Source organism: Equus przewalskii, chromosome 10, assembly GCF_037783145.1.
Source record: "Equus przewalskii isolate Varuska chromosome 10, EquPr2, whole genome shotgun sequence".
Lineage (NCBI taxonomy): Eukaryota > Metazoa > Chordata > Mammalia > Perissodactyla > Equidae > Equus > Equus przewalskii.
The window spans coordinates 25,913,747-25,935,133 of record NC_091840.1 but is presented as its reverse complement, the minus strand read 5'-3'; the positions used below and the strand labels follow the sequence as shown (position 1 = coordinate 25,935,133).

General features: G+C 58.6%; 1 protein-coding gene across 1 annotated transcript; it reads left to right on the top strand.

Moving 5' to 3' along the window:
- The first annotated feature begins 2,940 nt into the window (after window positions 1-2,940).
- Window positions 2,941-20,542, top strand: COL1A1 (collagen type I alpha 1 chain). The gene is made up of 51 exons (XM_070562206.1): window positions 2,941-3,391; window positions 4,898-5,092; window positions 5,185-5,219; window positions 5,317-5,352; window positions 5,441-5,542; window positions 6,340-6,408; window positions 6,651-6,695; window positions 6,856-6,909; window positions 7,097-7,150; window positions 7,631-7,684; window positions 7,803-7,856; window positions 8,189-8,242; window positions 8,325-8,369; window positions 8,487-8,540; window positions 8,642-8,686; window positions 8,861-8,914; window positions 9,206-9,304; window positions 9,390-9,434; window positions 9,531-9,629; window positions 9,766-9,819; window positions 9,979-10,086; window positions 10,166-10,219; window positions 10,497-10,595; window positions 10,791-10,844; window positions 10,933-11,031; window positions 11,618-11,671; window positions 11,891-11,944; window positions 12,058-12,111; window positions 12,215-12,268; window positions 12,719-12,763; window positions 12,858-12,956; window positions 13,220-13,327; window positions 13,743-13,850; window positions 14,056-14,109; window positions 14,328-14,381; window positions 14,613-14,720; window positions 14,809-14,862; window positions 14,980-15,033; window positions 15,170-15,331; window positions 15,416-15,523; window positions 15,662-15,769; window positions 15,877-15,930; window positions 16,037-16,144; window positions 16,542-16,595; window positions 16,711-16,818; window positions 17,166-17,219; window positions 17,558-17,665; window positions 17,758-18,040; window positions 18,148-18,338; window positions 18,635-18,877; window positions 18,998-20,542. Exons 1-51 carry the CDS (start codon window positions 3,289-3,291, stop codon window positions 19,142-19,144), a joined length of 4,392 nt encoding a protein of 1,463 aa, XP_070418307.1. The 5' UTR covers window positions 2,941-3,288; the 3' UTR covers window positions 19,145-20,542.
- Window positions 20,543-21,387: the final 845 nt, after the last annotated feature.

The following is a 21,387-nucleotide window of genomic DNA, read 5'->3' as shown; positions in this document are numbered from 1 at the left end:
AGGCCTCCATGACGGGGACACACGGAGACCAAGGTCTTCACTGCAGCCTCATTCTTAGGCCCCCTCCCCTTCTCTCTCCTCAACCCCTCTCTAGAGACCCTCTCTCCATCACCGGGCTGGGGCCAGGGTGGGGACGGAGGAGCATTCTGGAGGGTCAAGTCATGGAGGGAAGGCAACAGAACCTCAGCAGAGGACCAGAGCAGCTGGAAAGGGCTGACCCACCTGCCCACCAGGTGCACCAACACCAGGGCCGCCTCTTCTCCCGTGTCCCACATCACCGAGTCCAGACCGGGGGCTTGAGGGGCTCCAGAGGGAGAGGGGAGCTGGGGAACACAGGCCTGCCCCCTCCCTCGTGGAGGGAGGGCACTTGGGGAAATTTGGAGAGGGTGAGATCTCAGAGCTCAGCACTTTCCTCTTTCTGTTTTTCTTCTTGAGGAATTTTTTTCCCTAAGTGCTGATGACTTTACCATTCTCGGGGGTGGGGGGAGGAGAGTTTGGCTTTTGCTCCCCCCACTCCAAATGCCGGACAAAGTCTTACATTCCACAAGAAGCCAGAGCTTCAGAGTTTCCTAAAGATGAGGTGGCGTCTCCTCCCCTCTCCAGCCCGAGCTCCCTCCCCCCCGCCCTCCCCCCAAGTCTCAAGCCCTCTGTCCTGGCCAAGGAGGCCCAGGCAGGCTGGGAGGAGACCCCAAGCACATTCTTCCTCTCACTGTCATGCTGCAGAAATTAAAGACACATCTTTGGGCTGGGTGCCCGCCAAGCGTTTCAAGTCGAAAAGTGGCAGAGGCGGCCCTGGGACTCAGCTCCATGCCACGTGTAAAGGATGCTTGGAAACCCTCTGCCCGAAGCTCCTGGGATGGAGGTCTGAAACTGGACATTGGGGTGGTGACTGTCACACGCCCCCCACACAAATCCCACCCACCCCCATCCCAGGGGTCCCTGAACATCCTTCAGAACCCCGGGCCCATGATGTAGCAAATCCCAATCCACATCTCTGAGGCTTAATCTCTTCTTGAAGGGGAGAGCAGGACGGCCTGGACAGAGTGCACATGGGGAGGGGGCTGCGGGGAGGAGTCCTTCACGCTGTGACAACTCAGCCAGCAGGGAGGTGGGCAGGTCACACCAACCTTTGCCCCAAGCCTGTGACACCCCATCCCAGACACCCACTCCAAAGGGTTGACTATTCCAAAGGACAGGACCCTTGTTCCCTCTTAGGGAGATGGTGCCCCTTGTCCCTGACCCACACTGGAGGGTGCAGGAACTGCCGTCTCAGTGCCTCAGCCCCCGGTCCTGCCCTGTAGTCGCTGGCACTAGGCGGGGGCAGATCCTAGGCCACAAGTTGCTGCCACATGGTGGGGATAATTGATGAAGGCCTGTCCCTCCATAGCTGTCTCCAGCCTGCCTCCCTGGAAACTCTATATTTTCCCTTTAATTATAGCCCCTGCAGTCTCCCTCCGCTGCCCCGCCCGCACCGCTCATCCTGGCTGCCCACGGCCAACGTGGCTCCCTCCCCTTCTGTTCCCTTGGTCTTTTTTTTCCTTTGCCTTCGTTGCACAAAACCAGCTGGGGGAGGGCGTGGAGAGGGGCGGGGGGAGGCAATGGAATCTTGGATGGTTTGGGGGAGGCGGGACTCCCCGCTTCCACGTTTGCAGCTTTGGAGTGATGGGGGTGGGGAAGCTGTGCAGGAGGGACTGGAGTTGACGAGCACTGCAAAGGAACCCCCATTGCCTTCTCTCGGCCCACAGGTTCTGGCCAGACCAGGGGCCTGGAGAGATTGAGGTTGAGGTGGACCACCGTGGAGAGGTTGGGACATCGGGGAGGGAGGACACTGGCTTCTAGAGGCATCTCTCCCAAACACAGACTGTTGTTCTTGGGGTGCCCACCCCCTTTCAGGGTACAGATGTTCTCTCTTGGTTCCAGTGGCAGAGAGAAATGCCCCGGGTTTTCAGGAAAGAGCGGGGGAAGCGGGAAACATCCTCTAAAACAAGGTCACTCACCCTCCCATGCAATTCCATCCCAAACTCCAACAGCAAGTCTCCCCCAAACACCCAAATTCTCCCTTATGCCCCCAACCCTGAGTCCAGGTACAATCAGAGAAGGGGCTTTATGCAGCTGCCAGAGGGAGCACCCTCTCTCTGGTCAAGTCCCCTCAACCCGAGCTCTCTCCTGTCTGACTACGCTAGGAAGGAGGGTGTCTAACCAGGTCCTGGCCACAGCCACGACACACTCACACAAGACCCCTTTCTAAGTCACCATTGATCACAGCCCTCCCCGTGCAAACTCACTCCCCCTCGGATGGAAGAGTCCTAGCAATTCCCCACCACTGCCCTCCTGCCCATCACCCAACACCGAAGCTTCCTTTTGGAGAGACAGACCACATAGTCAAATTTCTCACCCAGTGCCTCAGCCTCCCCATCCCGTCTCTCTCAATCATGCCCAGGGTTTGAGGGAGAACATTTGAGTCCCTCTTGGAGCCTGAGGCATGGCAGAAGAATCAACACCATCAAAATAAAACCCGTCTTCCCAGCACTCCTCCCCCAAGTATCTAATTCTTAAGGTCTAAAGGAATTTCTAACTTGTTCCCCAAATATTCCTAAGTTCCTTACCCCGGCCACACCAGAAGACACCCCTAACAGGTACATCTTTTTAATTCTCTGGTCTGCGCTGTTTTGGAGGGGTCCCCCGCTGGCCTCTTCACACTCATCCCTCAGCTCTTGCCAAGGATGTCAGGAGGGTGAATGAGGAATGGCCAGGAGGACCCTCTCCCAATTACCCCAATCCTTCCACCTTTGGAAGGCTCCCTACCCACTCCCCAATTCCAGTGTCTCCAGATTGGGGGATCCCAGGAAGAAAGCCGAAGTGGCACCCCTACCCACTTTTTAGCCCACACCATACTGAGGACCTAGGTGCACCCCAGCGGCAGCATCTCTGGCCCCGGCTGAGCTGGGGGGCTGGGGAGGCCGAGCTGTGAAGGGGGAGATGCGCGGTGGACTCCCTTCCCTTCTCTTCCCTCCTCCTCCCCCTCTCCGTTCCAACTCCAAAATTGGGGGCCGGGCCAGGCAGCTCTGATTGGCTGGGGGACGGGCAGCCGGCTCCCCCTCTCCCAGGGGCAGGGTTCCTCCCCGCTCTCCATCAAGATGGTATAAAAGGGCCCCGGGCCGGTCGTCCGAGCAGACGGGAGTTTCCCCTCGGGGTCGGAGCAGGAGGCACGCGGAGAGTGAGGCCACGCATGAGCGGACGCTAACCCCCACCCCAGCCGCAAAGAGTCTACATGTCTAGGGTCTAGACATGTTCAGCTTTGTGGACCTCCGGCTCCTGCTCCTCTTAGCGGCCACCGCCCTCCTGACGCACGGCCAAGAGGAGGGCCAAGAAGAAGGCCAAGAAGAAGACAGTAAGTCCCAAACTTTTGGGAGTCCAGGGCTACTTGGTATTCTGCCCTGCGCTCGGTCCCGGGGAGTCCGCACCCTAAAATGAGACTCGGGATGCTCCGGAGACTCAGGGATGGAGGGCAGATGGTGAGGGCTCTTGGTCGGCGCCCTGGGAGAGAAGGGCGTGCACCCTGGGCGGGGAGTGTAGATGAACGTCCCCCAGGAGTGGGAGAGGAGGATGCATCTCGGCCTGAGTTGGCACAGGAGGGAGTCCCGAGCGCGCGCTGCGGCGTACAACAGGGAAAATGGGGGTCTGGGCGCGGGTGGGGGGAAAAGTACGTCGAAGATGGGATGCGGGTGCCGAGCTGGGAATTTGGAGCCCAAGATGTAAAAGCGATCGGGAAGGCTGTGCGATGATTCACAGGGAAAGATTGTTTGCCCTCTCTGAAGGCTAGACAGTGTTCCTGGGGCCGCGGGGGTGCCGGGCCGAGGGGGAGGGGGCGCGGAGAGTGGGCGGGTTGGAGGTTGAGAAACTTTGGCGCGGACTTAGCAGGGCGGGTCCTTGCGCCCTCTGCTGATCAACACTGAGCACCGCGCCTCCCTGTCCAGCGCTTCCCGGGGCAGGAGCTGGAGAGGGAAAATGGGGGTTATTGCCGGGTGTGGACCCCACCTCTAGACCTGGAAAATACAACTGGAGACTGGGTAGCCCCTGTCTCTAAAGGAAGCGGCCAGTCCCGGGAAATTGCTTAGTGTTGCCCGCCACCTAGTGGCCGCCTGGGGAGAAGCTCGCGCGGTGGGCTTGGCTAACTAACTTTATTACTATTTGCGGCTTTTGGTTCTTTGGCTAAAGAGGGACCCAGAGGCACTGGCTGGCTTCGGAAGACGGGAGTTGTCCCTAAGACAGGGCTTTTGAGATGTCTGGGCGCTGGAGTGTAGGGCGTATCCTACTTTTGGGGTACATTTCAAGTTTCTGGGCGGGACGCCACGCCAATCAGCCCCTCCCCATCCTCCTAGCTCCGCCCACGCCGTCCCACCTGCCCGAGGAATGGGGCCGAGTGGGGGCTGGACCTCCCATCTCTCCTCCCATTCCTTCCTCCTGTCTCCACCCAAACCACGCCCCACAATTCTGCCCTCCTGACAGAGCCCCTCCTCTCTCCTTCCCACTCCCCCACCCCCCACTCCCCCACCCAGTGGCTTTTTATTTCACTTGGCTTCAGCGCCAATGGGCTGAGGTTGGAGTTGGAAACAACCTCGGCCTAGAGCTTTGTTTAAATTCCTGAGAACTGGAAAGAGTTATAGCCGCGCTGGCCAGGCGCCTCGACGCTGTCACTGGCTCTGATGAGGAGCAGACGAGCTTTGAAGGATTTTGGGAAAAGGAAGGGGAAAAAAAGGAGGAGGAGGCGGGAAATGGAAAATCTAAATGCGTCTCTAAATCGGAGGAGAAGGGCGGATAGAGTTGGGGCCCCTGGAGCCCCAAGGTGGGAGGCTCGGTCGCCGCTGACAGGCCCTCTCTTCCCCTCTTGCCCCAGTCCCAGCAGTCACCTGCATACAGGACGGCCTCAGGTACCACGACCGAGCCGTATGGAAACCCGAGCCCTGCCGGGTCTGTATCTGCGACAATGGCAACGTGTTGTGCGATGACGTGATCTGCGAAGACACCAAGAACTGTCCCGGAGCCTCGGTCCCCAAGGACGAGTGCTGCCCCGTCTGCCCCGAAGGCCAGGGTACGCTTGGGGCCTGGGGCGGGCGGAGGGCGGGGCCGTCGGGGCACCGGAGCCCCCACCCTGCCCCTAACCCGCGTCTCTTCTCCCCCTAGTGTCACCTACAGACGACCAAACCACAGGAGTCGAGGTAATCCTCTACCCTCGACTTTTGCCACCCTGCCCGTGACCACGGTCCTCCCTTCCCTAACCCGGCTTCTTCTGGTTTTTTTCCCCCTACCCTATAGGGACCCAAAGGAGACACTGGTCCCCGAGGCCCAAGGGTAAGCGTTTTGCTCTCTCCGCTGTTGAGGGCTGGAGGTGGGTGTGGCTACTGGCCTGCGCTCACCCAGTCGCCCTCTCCCCCTGCAGGGACCCGCAGGCCCCCCTGGCCGAGATGGCATCCCCGGACAGCCTGGACTCCCCGGCCCCCCCGGGCCTCCTGGACCTCCCGGACCCCCTGGCCTCGGAGGAGTAAGTGGAGAGGCTCCACGCTGGCTTGTGGAAGGCCTCGTGCGCTCCCCTCATCGCCCTAGGGTGTTTTTGTGGGGTTTTTTTTCGTTTGGCAGTTGGCATACTTTATATTTTGAAATAATTTCAAAATTACAGAAAAGTTGCAAGAGCAGTGCAAAGAACTCTCATACACCCTTCACAGTTTGTCACATTTGCTTTACCAGTCTCTGTTTATGCATACATATAATTATCATAATTTTGTGTGTGTGTGAACCATTTGAGAGTAACTTGCTGATATTATGTCCCTTTGCTCCTAAATCAGTATTTCCTGAGAACAAGAACATTCTCTTACATGATCGTAGCACAATGATTACATTTAGATCTAATATTGAGAGAATACTATTATGTAAAATACAACCCATATTCAAATTCTACCAATGACCCAATAATGTTCTCTATAGCAATTTTTTTTTCCCTGAGCCAGGATACAATCTGGGATCATGAATTGCATTTAATTGTCATGTCTCTTTAGTTTCCTTTTATCTAGAACATTCCTCAGACTTTATCTTTCACGTCTCTGAAATTTTTGGAAGAGGCCAGTCATTTTGTAGACTGTCACTCAATTTGGGTTTGGCAGACGTGTGCTCATAATTAGATTCAGGCGGTGCGTTTTTGGCAGGAATGTCTCACAAGGGATGTTGTTGTTGCTCTTAATGCATCACGGGAGGAGGCAATGATGTCAGTGTGTCCCGTTGTTGGTGATGTCTTCTGCCTTTCAACTCACTGCTTTCTCATGCACTCTCTCTTGTTTTTTCTAGAACTTTGCTCCCCAGTTGTCTTATGGCTATGATGAGAAATCTGCTGGAATTTCCGTGCCTGGCCCCATGGTGAGCCACCAGGGGGTGTAGAGATGACAGAAGAGGAGCCGATGGGAATGCAGACAAGATGGGCCAGTGATGGGCATATGGGGGTGGCATAGATAACTTGGGAGGTCAAGACGACTTCTGGGACCTCAGAGTCCAGAGAGGATGCAAAACAATAGGAACCGTTGGGAGATAGCCAGACTTCACCCACCTTGCTCTTTCCTACAGAGGTATCACTGTGGCTTCCCCTTCTTTCCTTTCTGTAGGGTCCTTCTGGTCCTCGTGGTCTCCCTGGCCCCCCTGGCGCGCCCGTGAGTATCCAGGATGTCTTCACACACCACTTGGGCTTTGGTCTTTCAGAGGGAGGATTGGGATGAGGGCAGGAAAGTGCTCAGAGATCTCTTGGTGAGATGGGGAAAGGTTGGCAGGGACTTGCCCTTCTAACCCCATCCCTGTCTCCTTGTTCTCCAGGGTCCCCAAGGTTTCCAAGGCCCCCCTGGTGAGCCTGGCGAGCCTGGAGCCTCAGTAAGTGTCCCTCAACGTGTACTCTAAACATGTATTCTATACAAATACACACTCCCTCGACAAATGCAGATTCTCCTATTGTGACACCTGTATCTGGAGTGGTCCCTACCTCCTCCTTCCAATCCCAGTCCTCTCCTTCTTTTTTCCTTATCCCAGTGGTTCTAACTGCTCCTCTTATCTCCTCCAGGGTCCCATGGGTCCCCGCGGTCCCCCTGGCCCCCCTGGCAAGAACGGAGATGATGTAAGTAGCCCCCGAGAGAAGACACCGTCTGACCCCCACTGCCTGCATGGGCTAGGTCTCTGTCATCTACACCCCATTGGCCCCACCGCCTTTGGGGGTGACACACCAAGAAAGGAGGGCAAGTTCTCCCTGACCCATGGCGCTGCCCTTGAACAATGATCTTCACCCTTCTCCGTCTCCCCTGGCCCCAGCCACCTTAAAGCAGTCCCCAGTCCCATCCCTCAGGGTGAATGACTTCCCTAGGCTTAACCACTCTGGGCACTTCAGATTTGCTCCCCGTATTGTGAAGAGCAAAACAATGGTGGGAGAAATAAACAGAAATTCCTTTGGAGGGACTCGGAATTCACCAATTTAAACTGAGCTCTAAATAAGATTCTGGACCCCTAAGCCTGACCTTCGACAATCCCAAGAAGATTCAGACCTTCCACAATTTTCCAGCCCAGGGGGCATGGGCACGATGGCCTTTTCTCTCCATCGCAGGGTGAAGCTGGAAAGCCTGGTCGTCCTGGTGAGCGTGGGCCTCCTGGACCTCAGGTGAGCAGGATAGCTGGCTGGCCCCGGCCTCGCTGCGTTCGGGCATCGTGTGGGAGCTGTGTCGTCGGTGGCGTCTTCTAACAGCCCTGCCTCTGTTCTCCCTTTCTTTGCTCTCCAGGGTGCTCGGGGATTGCCTGGAACAGCTGGCCTCCCTGGAATGAAGGGACACAGAGTGAGTCTCCTTTAAGTCATCGAAGTTTTCAAAGTCCCAGCATCCCACCATTCCAGCCCCTTCCCCAAAGGATCCTAGTGTGTGTTGGGGTGGGTGGCAGCTAAAGAAGTCCCAAGAGATAGAGAGTAGACATCCAAAAAAACTTCCCACTGGTGGGGAAGAAGTCTTGACAAAAGGATCGGGTGAGATCTTGGGCCAGCTGGGGTTTTGTCCAGCTCAGAGACAGGGGGATGGCTGTGAGGACCTCCTGAGGCTCCTTCTGAGGCCTGGGTGGATGTCAAAGTGGTCCACCCCTCCACAGGGTCTCACCTTGCCTCTCCTTCTCACCTTAGGGTTTCAGTGGTTTGGATGGTGCCAAGGGAGATGCTGGTCCTGCTGGCCCCAAGGTAAGAATGTCCATGTCTGAATGTCACGATCCTCCACCTCCCTGCCATGAACAAATTCCTAACTCTGTTCTCTGCTCTCTAGGGTGAACCTGGTAGCCCTGGTGAAAATGGAGCTCCTGGCCAGATGGTGAGTGCGACCAGTTCTAGAAGGAAGAGAGGAAGCAGAGTATAGGAACAAGATGGGGGATTGGGGGACAGGGATGTCTCTCTCATCTGACATGGTTTCTCTTGGTTTTGCTGTCAGGGTCCCCGTGGTCTGCCTGGTGAGAGAGGTCGCCCTGGAGCCCCTGGCCCTGCTGTAAGTACTCCTGGCCTTGTGGGGGACCCCTGGGCTCTGGAAGCTACAGGGACTGGCCAGTGCTCAACGGACGTAACCGGGACTTCCCCTCTCTTCTGCAGGGTGCTCGTGGAAATGATGGTGCTACTGGTGCTGCTGGACCCCCTGTGAGTACCACCCCTAGACCTTGGTGCCTGGGAGTGGGGAGGGTCTCAGGGTCAGCTCTTGGGCTGATAGTGGGGGTAGCCCATGTTGGTCTGGACCTCAGGACTTTTTCTGTCCCAGGGTGCGACCTGCAGCTGCCACCTTTCTTCTTGCTAACACCTCCATTTCATTCACAGGGTCCCACTGGCCCCGCTGGTCCTCCTGGTTTCCCTGGTGCTGTTGGTGCTAAGGTGAGACCCCCGACCTCCTCTGAGCAAAGCTTCCACAGGCTAAGGGGCGGGTGTCTTCCTGCTTCCCAAACCTAATGGACCCGGAGTGGCAAGTGAGAAGCCCATTCCCCAGGACTTTTGTCATGGGGTCCCCGTCTCTGACCTTGGAGTCCTGATTCTTGGTCTCCTGCCCCTTCCCTGACCCCTTCCCCTTCCCCCCACACCCCTTCCGTTCCCTGGCCTCCTGTCCTCTTCTAGGGGTGAGGCTGGACTTCCAGGGCAGCTCCTGTCATGTCCTTTCTTCCCATCCAGGGTGAAGCTGGTCCCCAAGGAGCCCGAGGCTCTGAAGGTCCCCAGGGTGTGCGTGGTGAGCCTGGCCCCCCCGGCCCCGCTGGTGCTGCTGGCCCCGCTGTAAGTGTCACCTCCTCAGTCCCCTGTACCACTTCTCAACTCAGAGTCCTTGCCTGTCACTCACCCTGCTTTCTCTGTGCCACAGGGAAACCCTGGTGCTGATGGACAGCCTGGTGCTAAGGGTGCCAATGTAAGTATCTTGCAGGTTTCAGAGCTGCCCCTGGTGCCCACTCCCACCTGCCCCGTGCCCCCGACTCCCGGTCTCAACCTGTTCTGCCTCCCACAGGGCGCTCCTGGTATTGCTGGTGCTCCTGGCTTCCCTGGTGCCCGAGGCCCCTCTGGACCCCAGGGCCCCAGTGGCCCCCCTGGTCCCAAGGGTAACAGCGTAAGTACCGCTCTTGTCACTTCTGCCCCACCCCATGTGCTGGCCCCAGTGTGGCTCTCTTCTGGGGAGTATGAAGATCCAGGCCAACTGAACACCCCCAACTCTCCGCTCATCCTCTGCTCCTCCCCCAACACAGGGTGAACCTGGTGCTCCCGGCAACAAAGGAGACACCGGTGCCAAGGGAGAGCCCGTAAGTGCCCTGCTCAGCCCATTTGCCCTCAGAGCCCCTTGAGGGAGACTCAGAGGGGACCGGGAGCCTCTGGTGCTGGAGGCCCAGCCTCGAGCTGGCTCTGGAGCCTGCACCAGGATGGCCCCTTACTGCAGGCCGCTCCCCCTCTGCCCTCCCCAGGGCCCCACTGGTATTCAAGGCCCCCCTGGCCCTGCTGGGGAAGAAGGAAAGCGAGGAGCCCGAGGTGAACCTGGACCCACTGGCCTGCCCGGACCCCCTGGCGAGCGTGTAAGTGTCCCCTTCTACGCCCCCAGTGCCGGCCTGGTGCCTGCGTGTCTGAGCTCACTGGCCTCCTCTCCTCCTGCAGGGTGGACCTGGTGCCCGTGGCTTCCCTGGCGCAGATGGTGTTGCTGGTCCCAAGGTAACCTCTCTCCCCGTCTGGGAAGTTGACCCTGCTGCTCCCTAGGCATTACCTTCCTCTTTCAATGTAGTCAGCCTCTTCCCACCTCCACCCCCAGTCGTTAGTGCTCCACGCTGTGGCTGCAGGACTGTCTGCACACTCAGCCTCCCCTCGACCTTCCCACCTCCACCAATGTCCCTCAAAGCTCCCCTGCCCCACTGGGGGGAAGAAGATGCTGGCCTGTGGCAAAGAAGCCCAGACCCAAGACCCTAATTTTTCCCGTGACTTCCCCACCCAGGGTCCCGCTGGTGAACGTGGTGCTCCTGGCCCTGCTGGTCCCAAAGGTTCTCCTGGTGAAGCTGGTCGCCCCGGTGAAGCCGGTCTGCCTGGTGCCAAGGTGAGACCCCAGCCCTCTGCCCTACTCAGCCCCAGACCCTGCTCATCCTGCGTGGGGTCTGGGATGAGCCACTTTGGGGCAGGACCACAGATCTGCCTTCTGGAGTGCCCCCCACCCCCGCCCCCAGTCGTCTCCCCCCGCTCCCCCCATCGCCCATCTCCCTCACCCGCTCACACCTCTCTGCCTCCTCCTTAGGGTCTGACTGGAAGCCCTGGCAGCCCTGGTCCTGATGGCAAAACTGGGCCCCCTGTAAGTATCGCTCCCCCTAGGCCTCTCCTGCTCCCCTGCTCGCCCGCTCGCTGCCCTCATCTCTGCGTTTGTGCCTTCCCATCCTCAGGGTCCCGCTGGTCAAGATGGTCGCCCCGGACCTCCAGGTCCCCCTGGTGCCCGTGGTCAGGCTGGTGTGATGGGATTCCCTGGACCTAAAGGTGCTGCCGTGAGTATTCAGGGAGGAGCATCACAGAGCCAGGGACAGACACGCCCAGGAGGCGAGAGTCTTGGGCTCTGGTCCTAGCTCTGCCACTGACTTGCTGTGTGGCCTCAGGTCACTCATTGCCCCTCTCTGGGCCTCAGTCGCCTTATCTATAAAATGAGAGCTGTCTCTTGGCTCCACAATCATTGCTTTATCTCTGGAAATAAATGTTATTGGTGCCCCTCATAAACACATGGAGATAGAATAGGCCTTTTGTATGACAAGAACCCCCAAATCTTGGTGGGTTCTTTGAGGATCAAAAAGAGATACAAGAGGAGATGAAAGTCCTTTGTAACTCAGGTCACCACAGGCATATGACCGGGAGGATGAAGGGAGAGGGTGAAAGAGGAGCTTGAAGGGGCATGTGGTCGTGAGGAGAGGGCCCAGGGAAAGGCTAAGGGACAGAGCAGTAAAAAGGCATTTCCCCAGGGCCAGAGGTGGTAGATGAGAAAGCTCGTTATAAAAAGTCTGCTCGAAGTAAACGGGAGGGACCCAGGAGGCCCCGGTCTCCCACTTCAGCCCCCTCAACCCTCACTCTCTTTCCCCACAGGGAGAGCCTGGCAAAGCTGGAGAACGAGGTGTTCCCGGACCCCCCGGTGCTGTGGTAAGTATCTCCTGTTGGTCCCTGTCCCCTGCCTGCCCCTGCCCATGACACTTCCCCATCCCTGCAGGAGGGATGCAGGAGGGATGCAGGAGGCCGCAGCCCATCACCAGAGCATCTGGAGCTCCCAGCCCCAGGCCCCCCCACCCCCACCTGCGCACTCTTCCTCCAGCTGCCCGCCTGCCTCACCACCCTGAATTCTTCTTTGCTGTCTCCCCACAGGGCCCTGCTGGCAAAGATGGAGAAGCTGGAGCTCAGGGACCCCCCGGCCCTGCTGTAAGTGTCCCTGACAGGCAGACTTGGGGAGGGGGCACTGTGGAGCAGGAAAGGGAGACACTCCCGCCCTCCTCTCCTGGGCCTTCCCATGACCCCAGCTCTCTCTGTGACAGGGCCCCGCTGGTGAGAGAGGTGAACAAGGTCCTGCTGGCTCCCCAGGATTCCAGGTGAGGTTCACAGCGGTCAGGGTGTCGGCGAGGGCTGGGCTCCCCTTTGTTCTCTTCCAGATCTAATCCCTCCCCCTACTCTCCCCCATTTCCCACCCTACAGGGTCTCCCTGGCCCCGCTGGTCCTCCTGGTGAATCAGGCAAACCCGGTGAACAGGTAAGAGGTAGCAGCCGGCCAGAGAGGTGGGAAAGGCAGGGATTACAGAGGGAGAGGCCAGCCATCCTAGCTAATCAGACAACTGTCAGCCAGAGGGATCACGGTTAGACACCAGCAAGGACTTCCCATCACGAAGGGAGCCACACAGAGGGAAGCAGGGAGCTGCACCTCTGCGTGATATGGTCTGGAAGGAGCTGCTTGGCTGCTAGTCTGGCTGACTTCTTTGTAGAGCTGCTGGAATACTCTGTGACTTCTTCTCAATCCAAAGTTTGGGGAGGGGGTCGGTCTTTGACACATCTGAGGAGGAGTAGAGGGCTAATTTCAGTTCGGTGCTGAGAAGGGGTTGGTCTGTAATCACAGAACGGGGGTCCCCAGGAGGAGGACAGCAGTGCTTTCCAGTGGAGAGGCCCAGGCAGGTTTTCTCATTTTCTGTCCCTCTCTCCCCCTCAGGGTGTTCCTGGAGACCTTGGTGCCCCTGGCCCCTCTGGAGCAAGAGTAAGTAACGCCTCTGCTGCTCCCGTCGAGATGCCTCGAGACGGCCCTATCTCTGGAGCCACCATCACGTGCCCTGTCCTTCCTTCCCTTCTAGGGAGAGAGAGGTTTCCCCGGTGAGCGTGGTGTGCAAGGTCCCCCCGGTCCTGCAGGTCCCCGTGGGTCCAACGGTGCCCCTGGCAACGATGGTGCTAAGGTGAGGGCAGCTTGGGGACCAGGTCTCACCCCTCCTAAGGCAGGGGACGCCTGGCTGTGACCAAAGCCACCTAGATGTGGGGGAGGGGCAGAGGGACAAGACTGGGATGGAGTCCACGTGCAGCCTGAGGCTCTGGGCTGAGTCTGCCCTCTTAGCTGGTGCCTGTCTTTGGTCTCAGAATCAAGCCTAGGAGATATCAGGAGGGGGCTCAGGAGTGGGCTGTGACCCCAGGTCTCACTCCAGTCCTCTTGGTTGTCACATAGGGTGATGCTGGTGCCCCTGGAGCTCCCGGCAGCCAGGGTGCCCCTGGCCTTCAGGGAATGCCTGGTGAACGAGGTGCAGCTGGTCTTCCAGGCCCTAAGGGTGACAGAGTAAGTCCAAGCTCCCCTCCCCTGAGTCCTGTGTGGTTGTCATCTCTCTCTTTCCCCTCCCTGGGATCTTTCCCTCTTCTCCTGAATCTTCCCTTCTTCCCCTCTGGCCTCTTTGCTGATAAATTGTCTACCTGTGGTCCAGGCCCATCTCTTCCCATCAGTTAACATGGCAACAAGAGGTGGGGCCGCCTCCTGAAAGGGAGATCCCTCATTCCTCTCTCAACTCAAGGCAGGGGCTTCTTAACCTAGGTTCCGCCACAATCCTCAGGCAGGCACATTTTCCCCTGAAAGATCTTGAGTCCTTGGCACAGGTGGGGGCAAGGAAGATCTGGGGAGGGGTCTCAGACACAAGCAAGCCACGAGAGGTTGCCTCCTTGCCCCACACTGGAAGTCTCAGGCTTTCCCATGTCTTTAGGGCGATGCTGGTCCCAAAGGTGCTGATGGTTCTCCTGGCAAAGATGGCGTCCGTGGTCTGACTGGCCCCATCGGTCCTCCTGGCCCCGCTGGTGCCCCTGGCGACAAGGTGAGGTGGCAGCTTCCCCACTTTCTGCCCTAACACACAGCTTCCCCCAGCATGCCTGGGCATGGCTCGGCCAGGAAAGCAGGTCCTGCATTCCCAGCTGGCGACTCAGGAAGCTAGGCAGACCAAAAGGGAGGGGAGGCTCTTCTGGGGTCAGGAGTGTTCAAGGGGAACCCCTGACCCTGAGCCTCCTGTCCCTCCCTCTCAGGGTGAAACTGGTCCTAGCGGTCCTGCTGGTCCCACTGGAGCTCGTGGTGCCCCCGTAAGTACAGAAGACCCGGTTAAGACCCCATACTTGGCCTTTCTCTCCCTTCATATGCCCCCTGGTCCTCTTTCTTTGTCTCCTCCACCTTCATGACTCCTACCTCCATGGGCCCTGGGGAATGCTCCTCAGGGCCCCCCTCCTCGCACTGTCCCTCCACTCTATCTTACTTTCCTCCACATCAGAGCATGTCTCCAGTCTGCCTCCTTTTCTTCTAGGGAGACCGTGGTGAGCCTGGTCCTCCCGGCCCTGCTGGCTTTGCTGGCCCCCCTGTGAGTACCAAGACCGCCTTCCTTTTCCATCACCAACTGGGACCCCGGGCCTTGGGTGACTGAATGAGGACAAAGGCGTTGGCCCAGGGAAGGAGGGTGGGGAGAGGATTGTCTCCCATTCAGGCATCTTTCTGCCTGCAGTTCCTGTCCTTACCCAGCCCCGTGGCACCACCCGGCTCCCTCCTCTAACATATGTAGCTCCTCCACTCACCACGCTCCCTCCTTCCCCAGGGTGCTGATGGCCAACCTGGTGCTAAAGGCGAACCCGGTGATGCTGGTGCTAAAGGCGATGCTGGTCCCCCTGGCCCTGCTGGACCCGCCGGACCCCCTGGCCCCATTGTGAGTATCTTATCCTCTAGGCCCTGAGCTGCTGGTAGGGCTGGACCCAGGATTGGCCCAGCCTTGACACTTCTGTGCTCTCCTACAGGGTAGCGTTGGTGCTCCTGGACCCAAAGGTGCTCGTGGCAGCGCTGGTCCCCCTGTGAGTATCTCAGTCTCTCTCATGCGGCTCTCCCCTGCCCACCTTCAGAGGTAGGGGTGGCTGGGCCAGGTGAGGAGCTGTCCTCCTGTTAACTACTGCTTTGTCCTCTTCCGCCAGGGTGCTACTGGTTTCCCTGGTGCTGCTGGCCGAGTCGGTCCCCCCGGCCCCTCTGTAAGTATCTGTGGTGGAGATGCCACTTCTCTGGGGGTTGGGGCACAGGCTGTCAGGAGGGTGGTGGGCCCAACTGAAGCCTCAGTAGTGCTCCAAAATCCACTGGAATCTGACAGCCCCTTTTCTCCCCGTCCAGGGAAATGCTGGACCCCCTGGCCCTCCTGGCCCTGTTGGCAAAGAAGGCGGCAAAGGCCCCCGTGGTGAGACTGGCCCCGCTGGACGTCCTGGTGAGGCCGGTCCCCCTGGGCCCCCTGGCCCCGCTGGCGAGAAGGGATCTCCTGGTGCTGACGGACCTGCTGTAAGTGCGAGGTTGGAGGGGTCCTGAGTCGGGGCATGGACCTTGGCCTCTGTACGGTCCCTCACCGCCATCTTCCTCCCACAGGGTGCTCCCGGCACTCCTGGGCCTCAGGGCATTGCTGGACAGCGTGGTGTGGTCGGTCTGCCCGGTCAGCGAGGAGAAAGAGGCTTCCCTGGTCTTCCTGGCCCCTCTGTGAGTGCCCCCTCATCTTGGGGGACCCCAAAAAGAACCATCACAGGAGTTGGGGTGGTGGGGCCAGTGAGGACAGATGTGATGGATGACCTGGGGACCCCATCCCCATCTCTGGCCTGACTCTTCCTTCTCCCCCAGGGTGAACCCGGTAAGCAAGGTCCTTCTGGAGCAAGTGGTGAACGTGGCCCCCCTGGTCCCGTGGGCCCCCCTGGATTGGCTGGACCCCCTGGCGAGTCTGGACGTGAAGTGAGTAGTCACCAGCCCCATTCCAGTGTCCCCAGCACAGCGGCTTTGGCCTTGACCTGAGCCTCCCTCCCCTTGGCTGACTCTCACCTCCGTCACTCTCTCTGTAGGGATCCCCTGGTGCTGAAGGCTCCCCCGGACGAGACGGTTCTCCTGGCCCCAAGGTAAGACGGCTGCACCCCAGGGCCACAGCCCTGCCTGCCGCTCCCTCGCCCCCACCTGGTTCCTTCGCCTGGAGCTGACATGTACTCCACTCCTCTCCTCTCCCAGGGTGACCGTGGTGAGACTGGCCCTGCTGGACCCCCTGGTGCTCCTGGTGCCCCTGGTGCCCCTGGCCCCGTTGGCCCTGCTGGCAAGAGTGGCGATCGTGGTGAGGCTGTAAGTAGCTGGGTTCCGGCTTGCTGCTTCTGGTCAAGCCGGGGACTCTCCAGGCCTCCCCAGGGGCCTGTAGATGGACATCTGACTTCACCTAGGCTGGGAGGAGAGGACATCTTGCAGGATGTCCAGGCCTTTGGTCTCCCCGAAAACATTGAGCCCCAGATCAGCTTCAAGGCCCCTGTCCCAACAGTACCCTGTCCCCTCTGAGGAATGGAGTTTGTCCCCAGGTGCTTGCCCCGGCTCACACGTGGCCAGAATTCACATGAAATTCATCTGGGGCTCAGGAGAGATGGACATAATGTGAAAGGATGCAAAGGAAGAGGGATTGGGCCTTGGGGTGGCCTTATCCTGCAGCTCAGGCTCTACCAAGATCTGACACTCTCTCTGCACTCCCCAGGGTCCTGCTGGTCCTGCTGGTCCCATCGGCCCCGTTGGTGCCCGTGGTCCTGCTGTAAGTGCCCTGCTTTGGCCCTCATGTCCTCAGAGCTCTTGTCCAGATGTGGACTGCACCCCACTCAGTGTTCGTGAGCCTTCTACCTGACAGCTTGTCCCCTCTTCTCTTCTAGGGACCCCAAGGCCCCCGTGGTGACAAGGGTGAGACAGGCGAACAGGGCGACAGAGGCATTAAGGGTCACCGTGGCTTCTCTGGTCTCCAGGGTCCCCCTGGTCCTCCCGTGAGTATGCTCAGCCCCTCCCCAGCCCCCAGCTGCCACTGAATCTTCTCTTCTCACCTCCCCATGCCCTGCTGTATGATTGGGGGGGGGACCCTTTGCCTCAGTTTCCCCCTCTGGAGAGTCATTCTTTCTCCTCCCTAGTGGGGACTGGGTTCTGAAGATTTGGGGGGCATTTCCAAGAAGCCTCTGAAGGCAAGGGGTGCACAAAGAGGGATGTAAGAGGGGTCTCAGCCCATGGACACCTTGGGACTAGATTTGCAGAATAACGAGACGGGGTGCAGGTCACTGGCCCCCCGCACTGGGTTTGACCCGCACTGGGCCTGAATAGCCTTTGCGTCTGTCTTCAGGGCTCTCCTGGTGAACAAGGTCCCTCTGGAGCTTCTGGTCCTGCTGGTCCCCGCGTAAGTCACGTCTTCTGTCTATCTCCTCTTCCCGGGTCCCAAGCCCAGGTTCACTTCAGGGTTGTTTGCCTGGGAGACAGGTGTCCCCTACTTCTCTGGAGGAGGGTCCAGGGGCAGGGGATGGGAGAGGGGTGGAAGAGTCCCGGACGAGCTTGCTCAGCCCTTGGCCTGCCCCTCCCCGCCCCTTCCTCCCACAAGATGTTTCCTGGCCCGGCTGTGGGAATGAACTATGCTGAGGCTGAGGAGCCACAAGCAGGGGGGTCGTGGGCTTCTCTGCCAGAGTTGGGGTGGACCCCTGCTTTCTGGCAGGCTATCTTCAACCAAGTTCCTCCCTGTAGGGTCCCCCTGGCTCTGCTGGTGCTCCTGGCAAAGATGGACTCAACGGTCTCCCAGGCCCCATCGGCCCCCCTGGTCCTCGTGGTCGCACTGGTGATGCTGGTCCTGTTGTACGTAGCCCCCCCCCTCATCTGTCCATGGCCCTCCAGCCCTGAGAGCACTCGGACTCCGGTAATCCTTGCTTTCCTCCCTTTCTGCACAGGGTCCCCCCGGCCCTCCTGGACCCCCTGGTCCCCCTGGTCCTCCCAGCGGTGGTTTCGACTTCAGCTTCTTGCCTCAGCCACCTCAAGAGAAGTCTCACGATGGCGGCCGCTACTACCGGGCCGATGATGCCAATGTGGTCCGTGACCGTGACCTCGAGGTGGACACCACTCTCAAGAGCCTGAGCCAGCAGATCGAGAACATCCGGAGTCCCGAAGGCAGCCGCAAGAACCCAGCCCGCACCTGCCGTGACCTCAAGATGTGCCACTCTGACTGGAAGAGCGGTGAGCGCCTGCCCAGCTGTGCCCTTCCTCCTCCTCCTGCCCAGATGCCCACGTGTGTCCCACCTCCCTTACCTCCCCTGACTCTGCCTTGCCCTGCCCCACCACAGGAGAATACTGGATTGACCCCAACCAAGGCTGCAACCTGGACGCCATCAAGGTCTTCTGCAACATGGAGACGGGTGAGACCTGCGTGTACCCCACTCAGCCCCAAGTGGCCCAGAAGAACTGGTACATCAGCAAGAACCCCAAGGACAAGAGGCACGTCTGGTACGGCGAGAGCATGACCGACGGATTCCAGGTGCGTGAGCTGGACCCTGGAACCACTCTCACGAGATGGGCTGGCCCAAGGCTCCGAAGGGGCATGAGAGAAGCTTTTGGTGGACTAGACCTCTGCTAAGTGTGAGAGACAGAGCTGGGCTGGGAAACAGGAGTCCTGGGTCCTTGATACTGGCTCAGACATAGGTACCCAGGGGCAAGTGATGCCACCTCTGGATGTGGGGCTTCACTCGGATGCTCTCACAGGACCTCAGGGAGGGAGGCCAGGACTAGAGGCTCCAGCACGGTCATTGACTCCTCATTCTCCCCACCCCACAGTTCGAGTATGGTGGCCAGGGCTCCGATCCTGCCGATGTGGCCATCCAGCTGACTTTCCTGCGCCTGATGTCCACCGAGGCCTCCCAGAACATCACCTACCACTGCAAGAACAGCGTGGCCTACATGGACCAGCAGACTGGCAACCTCAAGAAGGCCCTGCTCCTCCAGGGCTCCAACGAGATCGAGATCCGGGCCGAGGGCAACAGCCGCTTCACCTACAGCGTCACCTACGATGGCTGCACGGTGAGTCCCCAAGCAGGGCCCCTTCTCTGGGCTTTGGCTTTCCTGGCAGGCCAGGGTTCCCCTCACTCCATCACTCCCATTTGGTGACACCCCTCTCCCATTGTCTCCCCTTCACCCCAGAGTCACACCGGAGCCTGGGGCAAGACAGTGATCGAATACAAAACCACCAAGACCTCCCGCTTGCCCATCATCGATGTGGCTCCCTTGGATATTGGCGCCCCAGACCAGGAATTCGGCATCGACATTGGCCCTGTCTGCTTCCTGTAAACTCCCTCCGCCCCAACCTGGCTCCCTCCCACCCAGTCCACTTGCCCCTGCCCCTGGAAACAGACAAACAACCCAAACTGAACCCCCCAAAAAGCCAAAAAATGGGAGACAATTTCACATGGACTTTGGAAAATATTTTTTTCCTTTGCATTCATCTCTCAAACTTAGTTTTTATCTTTGACCAACTGACCATGACCAAAAACCAAAAGTGCATTCAACCTTACCAAAAAAAAAAAAAGAATAAATAAATAACTTTTTAAAAAAGGAAGCTTGGTCCACTTGCTTGAAGACCCATGTGGGGGTAAGTCCTTTTCTGCCCGTTGGGCTTATGATACCCCAACGCTGCCCTTTCTGCTCCTTTCTCCATGCCTTCTTGGGGCCTCCCCTCCACTGCTCCCCAAATCTAAGTCTCCCCAAAAGACACAGGAAACAATGCATTGTCTGCCCAGCAACCAAAGGCAATGCTAAAACACCCAAGTGGCCCCCACGCTCCCAGCCCGCTCCCCTCACCCAGCACCCCCAAACCGTGGGGGGACCTGGGGTTCTCAGACTGCCAAAGAAGCCTTACCATCTGGCATCCCCGTGGCCCCTGCAACATACCCCTCTTTGTTTTTGAGGGGGCATGCCCGGGGGGACCACTGGCCCCTCGCCGCCGGGTTTGGAGGAAAGTCAGGAGGGGCCACAACAGAGCAGAAACACCGGATTCAGGACACGTGTCAGTCCCAGCCACAGGGCTGGGTGGGAGAGACTGCTCTGTTCCTTGTGTAATTGTGTTGCTGAAAGACTACCTCGTTCTCGTCTTTATTGTGTCACCGGGGCAACTGCGTGGGGGCGGGGATGGGGGCATGAAGGGGCTCCCCATTTTATACCAAAGGTGCTACATCTCTGTGATGGGGTGGGGTGGGGAGGAAATCACTGGTGCTATAGAAGTCGAGACGCACCCCCCCCAGGCCAGCAAATGTTCCTTTTTGTTCAAAGTCTTTTTTTATTCTTTGTTTTTTTTTTTTCTTGTGGATGGGGACTCATGTGAATTTTCTAAAGGTGCTATTTAACGTGGGGGAGAGAGTGCCGGCTCCAGACAGCGCCACCCACTTTCCACTCTCTCCACCCCCTCGCCGCCTCTCGCCTCTCCGGCCTCTCTCTCTCCACCTCTCTCTCCTCTGAAACCCTCTCCTCCTCAGCTGCACCCCATCCTCACAGCCCCTCTCATAGTCTGTCCTGTGTCCCCCTCTCGCCGCTGCTGGGTTTCAGAGCACAACTTCCCAAAGCACAAAGCAGTTTTTTCCCCTAGGGGTGGGAGGAAGCAAGAGACTCTGTACCTATTTTGTATGTGTATAATAATTTGAGATGTTTTTAATTATTTTGATTGCTGGAATAAAGCATGTGGAAATGACCCAAGCATATCTGCGGTGGCCTCCTAATTTCCTTCCTTGGAGTCGGGGGAGGGGAGACCTGGGGAGGGTGCTTTGGGGTGCGTGGGTGGGTTCTCCTTCCGTTTCTTGCCCCTTCCCTCCCCTCATCCTCATCTAGTGCCCTGGAGGGTCCCTCCCCCTTCCTATTGCCTTTCTTATGTCTTGACACTTTTTCTTTTTTCTCGTGTAATCCTCCCGGTATGTCTTTCAAACCCTCTTCTCCTTTACAGTGCCATATAGGCAACCCACATGTGCAGCAACTCTCTCACACACACACACACACATGCACGCTGCCCAGACCTCACGCCCACTCTCCCACCAACACCATCAGTTCTCGCTGCCCTCTCTGCTGCTGTGGGCATTCTGCATGGTTGGGGACTGTGGAAGGCACTGCCCATGGGGCACTAGCAAGGCCCACACCTGGCTGAGGGATGTGGGACTGGGGAGGAGTACCCGGAGCCCCTCAGCAAGGCCTCCCCGGGGGCAAACATAGAGGGTGGTCTGGCCTCTCCCCTGTCCTCGCCCGCCCTGAGCTCCTGCCCAAGGAGCAACAAGCAGTACAGCGTGAGGCGGTCTCTGAGTCTGCCCTGAGGATCTGTGAGGAAATGGGAGCAAAGAGGCCTCCTGCTAACTCACAGGGGCTCCCAGAGGAAGGAGGGAGGGCGATGGCCCAGCTCTTGGAGAGCTGGAGTCAAGGCATTCACAGGGCCTTCTCAGTCCCCAGAATACGAGACCCCCTGGTGGGGGTGGCCTGGGGAGGTCGCTTAGCCCAGACCCTGCCCCATGCCCATTCCTCATCCTTTTCAAAATTCCTGCTTCCTCTTCCTCCTG